General features: G+C 46.0%; 1 protein-coding gene across 1 annotated transcript in view; it reads left to right on the forward strand.

The window, feature by feature from the left end:
* TMTC1 (transmembrane O-mannosyltransferase targeting cadherins 1) overlaps nt 1-12491 on the forward strand; it is a 246580-nt gene that overhangs the window by 232683 nt on the left and 1406 nt on the right. The window contains exons 15-19 of the mRNA XM_060245730.1: nt 3329-3464; nt 4222-4366; nt 6067-6204; nt 7525-7647; nt 9857-9934. Of these exons, the coding sequence (XP_060101713.1) occupies nt 3329-3464; nt 4222-4366; nt 6067-6204; nt 7525-7647; nt 9857-9934 (620 nt within the window). The remainder of the gene's footprint in view (nt 1-3328; nt 3465-4221; nt 4367-6066; nt 6205-7524; nt 7648-9856; nt 9935-12491) is intronic.

The following is a 12491-nucleotide window of genomic DNA, read 5'->3' on the forward strand; positions in this document are numbered from 1 at the left end:
TGGATTCATGTACAAAATTTATCTTAAATAGCTGCTTGCTTCTCAAGGCTAGCAATCTGTCATTTTCCCCCCTTCAGGATGAAATCAACATCAGCACATTTGTCGCTGTTGTTTTTAATGCAAAGACACCTATGAATGATTCTGCTTAATCAGCTTACCCACAGCACACTCTTTCTCTCCCCGCTATAATAAATTTCCCCCAAAATCTCATAAGTCGCTGCTTGCTCCTGACAAATGCAGTCAGGTGGCTCCACCTTGTGGTGACATGGAAATAAAGGTGCCATTCAGGACTGTTTAGGCAACGTCGGTGTAGTCCATGTGGCAGAAAGAATCCATTCTCGCCTCTGCCACAAACATTTTGCATTCTAAGCCACTGCCTACCAGCAATATGTAGCACTGCTCACTGTACCTGATTCCTCGTCTGCAGAAGTGTGCATGCACACACAAAAGCGTACATTCTGAATAAAACTGTGTTGGTCTTAAAGGTGCAACTTGAGTCCTACTTCGTTCTACTGCTTCAGACCAACACGGCTGCCCACTTGGATCTATCTGCCACAAACTGATTGTGCAGCCTTCTTGTTTACCTCCTAGGAAGCTCCGGTCAGCATATGTGGGGTTAATCGCATTTTATTCTTACAACCACCTGGACAGGCTAATCTGGAAGATATTGACTGGTCAGTATCTTCATGTGGGGTCCAGAGGAGGGCGACGAAGATGGTGAGGGGTCTGGAGACCAAGTCCTATGAAGAAAGGTTGAAGGAGCTGGGAATGTTTAGCCTGGAGGGGAAGCGGCTGAGAGGTGATCTGATCACCATCTTCAAGTACTTGAAGGGCTGTCATATAGAGGATGGTGTGGAATTGTTTTCTGTGGCCTCAGAAGGTAGAACCAGAACCGACGGATTGGAATTAAATCAAAAGAGTTTCCGGCTCAGCATTAGGAAGAACTTCCTGACCGTTAGAGCAGTTCCTCAGTGGAACAAGCTTTCTTGGGAGGTGGTGGGCTCTCCTTGGAGGTTTTTAAACAGAGGCTAGATGGCCATCTGACAGCAGTGTGGATCCTGTGAATTTAGGGAGAGGTGTTTGTGAGTTTCCTGCATTGTGCAGGGGGTTGGACTAGATGACCCTGAAGGTCCCTTCCAACTCTATGATTCTAAGATTCATGGCTGAGCAGGGATTAAAATATTTATTTGCTTTTTACCGTGCCTTTCTTCCCAATGGGGACTCATCATTCTCCTCTCCTCCATTTTATTTTCACAACAATCCTCTGAGGGAGGTTAGGCTGAGTGGATGCAGCTGACCCAAGATCACCTAGCGCGCTGCCTTGGCTCAGAGTAAGGATTCAAACACGGGTATCCCTGATCGTGCTTTAACCACTGTACCATACTGGCTGTCAGTACAAATGTCTGCTGTCTATATGAAACTGCTCTACAGACTGTTGGCTCATCAGGCCTGGTATCGTTTACTCTGATTGGCAGCAAGAAAAACCCTTGCTGGAGAGAGAAAAACAGGAGGGGACATTAGAGGTTACAGACACAGAGATACATTTGTCACATAAGTGTGTCACATCATGACCCACAAAGGTTAATTACTAGTAGGCAGCAATGGCAGAACCAAGCAGAAATGAACAATAAGCAAGAAGCTAACTAGTTAAAATAAAAAACAATAAAACAACCAGGGGTGGAATTCTAGCAGGAGCTCCTTTGCATATTAGGCCACACACACCTGACGTAGCCAGTCCTCCAAGAGCTTACAAAAAATTGCCTTGTAAGCTCTTGGAGGATTGGCTACATCAGAGAGGTGTGGCCTAATATGCAAACGAGCTCCTGCTAGAATCCCACCTCTGAAAACAACCAATTCAATAAAAGCAGGCAATAAATACTAATAAAAATACATGATGATGAAAGGAGGAGGAGATTGGATTTATACCCCTCCCTTCTCTACTTGAAGGAGTCTCAAAGCAGTTTAAAATCTCCTTCCCCTCCTCACAACAGACACCCTGTGAGATAGGAGGAGCTGAGAGAGCTCTGACAGAAGCTGCTCTTAAGAGGAACGGATATGAGAGAACTTGTGATTGACTCAAGGTCACATCAGCAGGTGCATGTAGAGGAATGGGGAATCAAACCTGGTTCTCCCAGATAAGTGTCTACGCACTTAACTACTACACTGAACTGGCTCTTGACTGATTGATTGATTGATGAGACTGCTGCTTTGAGTTTTCTCTGCATTGAGCCATGTGTGCACTCTTTTGTCCAGGGCCATAATCAGGATTTTTTTTCCCTTGGGGGGGGGGTGCTAATTAAATTAAAATTTAATTTATAGCAGGTCCCCGTATGTGTGTAGGATGAATAAGGTTGTGCCCAATACCTTCAAACCATATAGTAAATTTCCATTCACTATTATATTTTAGTTTATTCGCAGAAAACATTTTAATCCCACTTTTTGACTTTAACTAGATCCACAAAGCTGCTGCCCTCAGAACAAATCAGAAATACAACAGCAGCTGATCGCACCCAATCCATTAAAAACTCAGCAATCCAATGATGGAAAAGTAACCTCACTACAGGCCTGATCACTACAGAACTAATACCACTGTTTTCATTTGCCTCCTTACTGGCAGCACTAAGGGGCCATAGTAGCATTTCCTAGGAGAGGTATTCCATAACCCTGGTGTCACTACCAAAAAGATCTCGTATCACCTGGCCACCCACCCACACTTCTTAACAGTGGGAGCACGCATAACAAGACTCTGAAAATCACTAAGCATTCAGTAAGTCCATAATGGAGGAGGAAGCAGTCCTTGATAAACCCTGTCCCTAAGCATTCAGCACAAGAGTCTTCAGCATGGTGTCCATGGATGCTGTGGTGTCTGTTGACACTTTCCCCGGTGCTTGCCAAGTGTTCCTAGGAAGTGGGTGGGGCCAAGTAAGACCCTCACCCAACAAGACTTCTGATTGGCCACTGGAGATTTGATTGACTGTGCAGATTATCTAAAAATGTTGTATTGGCAGCAGGTGCCATCCCAGCACAAGGATCTGCTCTGTGTTCCTGAAGTTAAGCTGTGGCAACCATTTTGTGGTTGGCTCCGCCTCCTGTGGCAGCCATTTTGTTGCTGGGGCCACCATGCTGTGTCAAAATTCCAGATGTACCCACATGCTCAAATAGGTTGCAAGACCCCTTAGTATAACCCAAAAAGCAACAAATTGGATTACTCTTGCTGTTTTTACATTTTCATACACAATTCTCAGTGTGTGTCCCTGGGCTAAATCTCACAGTAGCTTTCCTGATTGTGTTGAGGGCAGTCATAACCAGCCGTAATCGTCTTTTGCAGGCTCTCCAGAGGCTGCGGTATCCCACTACCAGAAGGCCATCCAGCTTAGCCCCAGTCACTACGTGGCGATGGTGAATCTGGGGAGGCTTTACCGCTCACTGGGGCAGAACAAGGACGCAGAGTCTTGGTATAAACGGTAAGGAAAGCAGGAAGAGAGAAATCTGGCTTTTCCCTTCCCCAAAACGCTGGCAGTCTTTTTGTCAAACAGCCCACCCCAGCCAGATCCTGAATTTATTCCAGGCAAAATGCAAATGATGCTTCTCTGGATGAATTATGCAAACCAACTCTTTATACATATTTTATTCTTTTATTGCAGTTGGGAGTGTTTTCGATTTTTCTTCTTTTGGCTGACATTCAGGATATTTTGGTAGAAGCTAGGGAAGCAAAAACACAAGACAAACACACAACAAGGAAAGGGATCGTGGAAGCAGAGCAGAGAACTGTTCAATGCATGAAAGACCGCCCCCCACCATTCACCTGCTAAAAGCCATACCTGTGTGCTTTTGTGTTAGTTCTTTTTGCAGTTGCCTTTAAATTCATATTGAAGAGCCCTGTGGCGCAGAGTGTTAAAGCTGCAGTTCTGCAGTCCTAAGCTCTGCTCACGACCTGAGTTTGATCCCCGGCGGAAGCTGGGTTTTCAGGTTGCTGGCTCCAGGTTGACTCAGCCTTCCATCCTTCCGAGGTCGGTAAAATGAGTACCGAACTTGCTGGGGGGGAAGGCAATGGCAAACCACCCCGTAAAAAGTCTGCTGTGAAAACTTTGTGAAAGCAACATCACTCCAGAGTCAGAAACGACTGGTGCTTGTACAGGGGACATTTCCTTTCCTTTCCTTAAATTCACACCATTTGCTTTCTCACCTCCAGTTCTTTCTGTTTTGGCTGCCATCCTTCAGGGCATTGAAAGTGGCGCGGAATCCCGAAATCCTGTCACCCCTCGGAGCTCTGTATTACAACACGGGGCGCTACGAAGACGCGCTGAAGGTTTACAGGGAAGCCGCAGCCCTGCAGCCATCCAACAGGGAGACCCGGCTGGCCTTGGTGAGTACATGAGCCAAACAATCATAAGGACAGTTTAAAGCAGGGGTGTCAAACTCATTTGTTATGAGGGCCGGATCTGACATGAATGAGACCTTGTTGGTCTAGGCTGTGTGTGTCATAAAATGTAATGCCAGGCAGCAGAGGTATAAACTTTATAAAGGGCACAGACAAACACAAAGATTTATTTATTTATTTATTAGACTTATATCCCAACCTCCCCGCCGAAGCAGGCTCAGGGCAGCTCACATTCAAGGTCATAAAAACCAATATTGGTATAAGCCAAGCATAAAATTAAGAATACAACATAGGTAAAATATATAAAATAAATCGTAAAACTGTGTTCAGGTGCTATTTCGATCTAATATCGGAATATATTGATGTTTCAGTCGATACTGGCTGTCCTATTAAAAGAAAAGTCCCAGGGGCACAATAGAGTATTCAAGGTGAGCCAGTTGGTGTCTGTTTGGGCCAGATAGTATAATATCTGTTGTCATAGATTTCAGTTCAAAAATGCCTGGTGGAAGAGTGCTGCTTTGCAGGCCCTGCGGAACTGTGTGAGCTTTTTTAAAAGCTTAAAATAAAACGTGCTTATAACATTAATACTTATTGGTCTTAAAGGTGCTTTCTTTGTATCTCTCATGTGCAATCCAGGCTCTCTCAGTCACACAGCAGAGCTACTGTGCCAAGCCTCTCTTCCTTCTATTGGCTGAGGCTCCTCCCCCTCCTGGTCCCCTGGGGAAAGAAGGAAAGAGCCAGAACTTCCTTTGAAGCAATCTATCCCTCCCCCACCACTTTCTTCCCCAAGGGAGGAGCCTCAGCCAATGGAGAAAATAGAGGCTTTGCTCTGTAGCTCCTGTATGATTGAGCAAGCCTGGCAAAGCAAGCTGTGATGCAGAAGGAAGCAAGAGAGAGGGAGAAAGAAGCAGATGACAGCCAGTTGCTCAGGGGCCTGATAGGAGCCCTCTGGGGGCCTGATTTGGCCCCCGGGCTGCATGTTTGACACCCCTGATTTAAACCTTAGCAAAGACCTCCGAAGGCTTGAGAGGTATGGCTTTGTTAGTCCTGACTCCGTGTCAAATACGTGTGTGTTTCTCTCTCTCTTTTTGAAAGCTGCTGTCTCTAAAAGGCTCTAAAATACCATACCTGCCAGTGCAAGTTTAAGGGCCATTATCTTTTTATGGCCATGCTCAGCAGTTCCAGATGCCACCTGTCAGTTCATGCTTGTCCTTGAATTTTTCAGACTCGAATCAGATTACTTTTGTGCCTCACATCAAAAAGATGACCACAGGTCAGCCTCTAGTTCAGTGGAAAAGATAGCTGCATTGCGGGAGTGGGGGGAGGGACACCTCAGGCTTTCCTGGCAAAAAGCGAATGTCTCACTTATTTTTAAAGCCATCTGTTTCTTTTGTCCCCTGTTGTTTTGCCCGTTAGACAAAGACATACTGTGACGTTTATGTAAGGGCGAGGAAGCCAGATAAAATGTTCAAACTCAATCCAAATTCTTTTTATCGTTTTTGAAACCAGTCAGAGATGCTTACTGAAATATAATCGTGTAAAGTGAGTTTAGTAGCTTCTATCTCACAGGCTTAAGCACACCTCAGATATCCTGACCTGCTTTGATGCAACGGAATATTCACAGGTATTCTAACTGCTCAGCAGGAAGGTTGGGGGTGCCTTATATTTGTTTTTGCTTTTTGTAGGCTCAGGTTTTGGCAATGATGGGACAGACAAAGGAGGCAGAAAAAATGACCAATCATATTGTGACTGAGGAGGCTGAATGCCTGGAGTGCTACCGCCTTTTATCAGCCATCTACAGCAAGCAGGAGAACTACAACAAGGTAGAGATGCTGTTGTGATAGTGAAGTTTCCAGTTCATGCACTCGATTTGGAAGCAGCACTTCGTACAGCTTGAGGTGGCCCCCAAAAGTTGTGTGTTTCATGTGGTTTGTGCACACATTGTAGCAGGCTTTGTGGCTAGATTAGTTAAAGCAGAAATATCTAGTTAGACAACAGGTGAAGTGGAGGGGTGGGGAGGGAGATGCTTCCTGCCAGAGCTTTTTTTGTGGCAGGAACTCCTTTGCATATTTGTCCACACCTCCCTGATGTAGCCAGTCCTCCAAGAGCTTACAGTAGACCCTGTACTAAGAGCCCTGTAAGCTCTTGAAGGATTGGCTACATCGGGGGGGGGGAGGGTGTCCTAATAGAGGGGTCTGACTGCTAACAGTTGATCACAAGATCCTGATATTTTAAACTTTATAACAATTACAACAGATGGGGTTTTTATTTCCTTTCTCTGTGGTAGATGGCAGGCAGGAACAAAGTAAATCATTGGCATGAGAGACCAGTAAAACGTTTTTGTCAGACACGTATTGGGAGCAATGGCTGAAAGTAGAGGCTCCAGACTCAAGCCTTTTATGGTTCAGCCTCCCCTGAAACTGACATACCATGACAGATGTGTAGAAATACAGCGCTTTTAAGAGTAGATGCATAGTCCATAGGGACCAGAGAGCCACTACTTGAGTTTACCTCTTCAGGAGAAGGATCTGAGAGGTACAAGATATAGTGATGCTCAGTGAAGTGAGGTAAGGATAAAGCCTGAACTGCCCATATTTATATATTGGAAAACATCACTTCTCTAAATGACACATGTCAAAGCATGTACATCTCAAAGTATGATTCTCAGGAGTGCTTCAGATTTGTATCATCTTCCTCTTAGGAGCATGTAGATTGTTACAAGGAACTGCCTTGGCAACAAGCCCCATGGTGCGTAGAATTATGCGTGTATGTTACGATTATCTGACATTTTTATGTGTTCTGGTAAGACAGCGGTAACCAAAAACAGACACTCAGAGCTGTTTCACAGCCCTTGTTGCTAAATTGTTCTTTTGGGCCCAGTTTGCTGCAGTTCTTTTGTTTCCAGTTACATTGTTATTTTCAGTTATCCCAGCCTTAGGATATAATTCCAACAGAAAAATTCTGTTTTCTGATTCACCAACCAACATTTCTTTTATGTTAACCATGAAGCGTAGGGGCGTTTTCTTACATTATGCAACAGGATTGACATGGGTGAATCAGTTCTTTGTGAGTGATCTTGGGATTTCCAGACAAGCCATTTTTATTGCTGTACTTGTGTTTTTCATGCTGTTTGTCTGGTGCAGGCACTTGAAGCCATAGATAAAGCTCTACAGCTGAAACCAAAGGACCCCAAAGTCATATCGGAGCTCTTCTTCACAAAAGGAAACCAGCTAAGAGAACAAAATCATCTGGACAAGGCTTTTGAGGTAAAAAAAAAATTACAAACCTTATTTTTACTTTCTAACATATAGACCACTTCATTAAGCACATCACAGTACATTGAAGATTGCTTTGGATATATTCAAATGAACACAAGGTACAGCTGAGGAATCACACAGTAAAGGGCACCCCCAAAGGAGAGCGCGGTATTGAAATTCAGTCTTCCTTCTCTAGTTGAAAAGTCTTACTGGCAGGAACCCACATATCTCCAGGACTGCCTCTCTCAGTATGCCCCTGGAATAGTGTTGCGCTCTGGGAACAGAAACCTCCTGGTGGTCCCTGGTCCAAGAGAGATGCAGCTGTCCTCAACTAGGGTCAGGGCCGTTTCATCCCTGGCCCCTACCCGGTGGAACTCTCTGCCTGAGAACATCCATGCCCTGTGGGATCTACTACCTTCCTGCAGGGCAGGCAAGGCAGAGATGTTCTGCCAGGCATTTGGTTGAGGGCAGCGATGGTATGGCACTCTCCTATCCCCCACCCATCACCACTTTACACCCATGCTATCCTAGGGGGCCTGTGGGAACTGGAACTGGAAATTTTACCTGCTATCTTGGATATACTATGGATTTATAGCTGTTCTTAAAGGGTTTTAATGCTGATTTGATTTCTACTATTTATTTTGTTTTTTGTTCTATGTCGCCCCGAGCCCTATCTTTGGGAAGGGTGGCTTAGAAATCAAACTTAATAAATAAATAAATAAATTAGAGAAGTAGATAGAATTCCTGGGCTGCCTATGCCTTTGTACACTTGTTTCCAAACTACCCCCAGCAAAGCTCTAAGGCCTAAATCATAGGTTTGATTTTGGGAGTTCTATTAGACACAGTCTCATTGGATTATACTGAATTTGGAAATGCCTCTTGTAGGGTGGCTGAAGGTGACCCGAAATGCCCTGCGGTACTACCTCATACTGAAGCAGAGCTCTTTACACTAGGTGGATTAGCTTTTTTTGGATTAGATATAAGACAGAAGTCCAGCATGGTGTAAACAGTGAGAGTGCTGGACCAGGATCTGGGAGACTCAGGTTCAAATCTCTCCACTCTGCCATAGAAGCTCGCTCCATGACCTAGGGCTAATCTCTCTCTCTTAGCCTAACCTACCTCTCAGGGTGGGTGTTGCAGGGCTAAGATATGAATTGGGATGGAGAGATGATATAAGTGACTTTGGAGTGAAAAGCAGGGATAGAAATATCTATACTATGGAGTGACACAAGCAGGGGGTAAGTGGAAGGTTGCCAGCAGGCCAGGAGAAAAATGTGCTTTAATAGAGGGCTCCCTGTGTGAAAATGAGCAACTGAAACTTTGCACAGCATGGTGGGTAAATAACATCACCTGGTAAATAACATCCTATTAATTCTGTATCAATGGGGCATGATTTTTTTCCCATCCAGGCAGTTGGCAACCCTTGGCAGGAAGGGTTATGTACAATGTTCCCTCTGAGCTGTGGAGTCTTGTGAGCAAAAATTCTACTTTGTGAGCTACTGGTATTAAAGTTCTGAGCAAGCAATTTGGCTACTGCGTACATTTCTTTGCTCTGGGGCCATCCTGGGGCTAAGGCAAAAATGTGTGAGCCAGAGGCTAAAAAATCTGTGAGTTGCTCACACTAACTCAGCTTAGAGGGAACACCAGTTGCCTATGACAGAGATTCCTGTAGGAGAAAGAACAACTTTGGAACATTACTTTATTCATTTAGACCTATAAAATGGCTCTAGACTTTTATACAAACAAGCTGAGTCAATTGTAATACCCCCATAGTAAACAGACTTACAGTAAAATACCAAATAGAGAGACACAGAACATCCTGATGTCAGGATATTGGTAAAGTTATAGCAGATGTGACTGAGGTGGTGGTGGTCTAGATACATGGGGGGGGCGTTAATTATTTTAGCGGCAGCAGTGTGTTTTGATGTACAATTTCCCCAAAAGCTTTGTTTGCTCTTGGACACCCTAAATAGGAATATATTTCCCATTCTTCCATGTACTTTGCTTTACCCACCCCCACCCCGCTTTTGCAAGGAAACAGCTGTCAAAACCCTTGCAAAACAGGATCCTTCCATGGTTGGCCTGTAAAAAATTATGATGTCCTGCAGGAAAACGTTAATGGTACTAAGGCGATTTCAGAGACACTTGTCAGTAGCATCATTAAGATTTCAACTCTAGATGACAGATCCTCTAACTTTTAAAATCTGTATTAATTTAGAGCTATAAAGTGGCCGTTGACTTCAACCCAGAGCAAGCACAAGCCTGGATGAACATGGGCGGGATTGAACATATCAAGGTAAGAAGATTCACCCGCTCTGCCTCTGCCAGCTTTGTTAGGAGAGAAGGGACAGGTTTCATCTTAGAGGCTTACAGAAAATGTTGTAGGCAAAAACCACAGTGGCAGCAATTGGCAGAAACTTGGCTACTACTGGGAGAATCACAGAATCATAGACTCACACAATTGGAAGGGACCATACAGGGCATCTAGTCCAACCGCCTGCTCAATGCAGGATCAGTCTAGAGCAGTGGCCCCCAACCTTTTTGGCACCAGGGACCGGTTTTGTGGAAGACAATTTTTCCATGTACCAGTGTGAGGGGGGGGCGGTGCTGGGGGTTTCGCCACCCCAGGCTCCCCCTCCTCTGCTCACGCCACATCCCTGCCCCCATGAGGGGTCTTTAAATGGGGGTGAGAGACACTGGGGCTGTTTCTGCCTCCTCCTGCCATTAAAAGAATCTATAAATGAGGGGTAGGCTAAGGTCACAGCAGCGCTGCCCCTTGGACCCTGCAAGGGGAAGCAGCCTTGGAGTGAGGCCATGCTGCCTCTTTAGTCTGGGGCTCCTCTGCCTCACTCTGCAGCCCGGTTGCTAGCAGGCCATGGACTGGTACTTGTCCACGGCCCAGTGGTTGGGGACCCCTGGTCTAAAGCATCCCTGACAAGTGTTTGTCTGGCTGCTGCATGAAGGCTGCCAGTGAGGGGGAGCTCACCACCTCCCCAGGAAGCTGATTCCACTGTGGAACAACTCTTTCTATCAAAAAGTTTTTCCTAATATCCAGCTGGTACCTTCCCTCCCTTAATTTAGATCCATCATTGCGAGTCCTCTCCTCTGCTGCCAACAGGAACAGCTCCCTGCCCTCCTCTAAGTGACAGCCCTTCAAATACTTAAAAGACAAGTCCACAGGGTTTTCAAGGCAAGAGATGCTCAGAGGTGGTTTGCCATTGCCTGCCTCTGCACAGGGAGGGACGGTGGCTCAGTGGTAGAGCATCTGCTTGGTAAGCAGAAGGTCCCAGGTTCAATCCCCTGCATCTCCAAAAAAGGGTCCAGGCAAATAGATGTGGAAAACCTCAGCTTGAGACCCTGGAGAGCCGCTGCCAGTCTGAGTAGACAACACTGACTTTGATGGACCAAGGGTCTAATTCAGTATAAGGCAGCATCATATGTTCATATATTCAAGAGAGCAATCATGTTCCCCCTGAGCCTTCTCTTCTCCACACAGAATTCCCAAGTCCCTCAGCCTTTCCCCTTAGGCTAAAGACAAAACCTTTCTGGCCATTTTGGTCCTATAAACCCAAGTGAGCTGATGTTGGAGCGGGGCGGGGGAGAGGGGAAATAATCTGATAGTTGGCTAGTGCTTCAGGACAGCATATTGGTCTGGCACAAAACATCTGGCTTTTTTTCTCATCCTTTTTGGCCTCCAACAGCCACCTGAGAAAGATTTCTGTGTAGCTCCAACACTTACATACTGGGTATGGAAGACTAGTGGTGGCAGAAAGTGCTGTCAATTCATAGCCGACTTATGACAACTCCACAGGGTTTTCAAGGCAAGAGATGCTCAGAGGTGGTTTGCCATTGCCTGCCTCTGCCCAGCAACCCTGGGCTACCTTGGTGGTCTCCCATCCCAATACTGCCCAGGGCCAACCCTGCTTAATTTCCAGGATCCAAGGTGAGGGGATGTGATTCAGTGATAGAGTGTGATTTAGTGATCAGTGATAGGGACTGTGATTCAGTGATAGGGTTGTGATTCAGTGATAGCACCTGTGTTTTTCTGGCATGCAAAAAAACACAGGTTCAATCCCTGGCACCACCAGTTAAGAGGACCAGGCAGTAGGTGAGGTGCAAGACCTCTGCATGAGAACCTTGGAGAGCCAGTGCCAGCCTGAGTAGACAATACTGACCGTGATGGACCAAGGGTCTGAGTCAGTCTAAGGCAGCTTCATGGGACAAAGTAAGGCTGTTTCAGGGCAATGGAAGGTTACTTGGCCAAAATAAAAGGGAACGAAAGCATCGTAGGAAGTAAATGCTGTGAGAAGTCCACAAACTTTGATAAGCTAAGAATGATCACAGTTAGCATTTCATTAACACTTTGTTCGCTTATATCTTGCCTTTCTTCCATCATGGAACTTGGGGAAATATACATGAGGTTCCCGTGAGGACTCTCATCCAGGTGCTGACCAGACACAGACCTTCTTAGCTTCAGCACAGCCTGCCTTGAATGCCCTCAGACGCTGGTGCCCATCCAGGACCAGCGTGTAGGAGTAGGCCAGGTAGGCTGCCACCTAGGGTGTCACCTGGCCTACAAGGGTGCCACTGGGCACACCCCCCGGGCTCACTGCTGTCACCTTCATGGGCCTGAATAAACCCGGGAAGGCAAGAGGGGCGGGGCAGTAGCATGTGCTCTCCTTGGAGCCCGCATTCTCTCTTCTTCCTGGGTCTGCGCAGACCCAGGAAAGCAAGAGCAGTGGGACAAGCTCTGAGGAGCACACAAGGTGTCATGCTGCACTGTCCTTGCCTTCCTGGGTCTGCTGGGGGCAGCGCCTAGGGCGTCAGGAATGCTGACGCCATCGCTGGACCCA

The sequence above is a fragment of the Heteronotia binoei genome, chromosome 8 (assembly GCF_032191835.1).
Source record: "Heteronotia binoei isolate CCM8104 ecotype False Entrance Well chromosome 8, APGP_CSIRO_Hbin_v1, whole genome shotgun sequence".
Taxonomy (NCBI): Eukaryota; Metazoa; Chordata; class Lepidosauria; order Squamata; family Gekkonidae; genus Heteronotia; species Heteronotia binoei.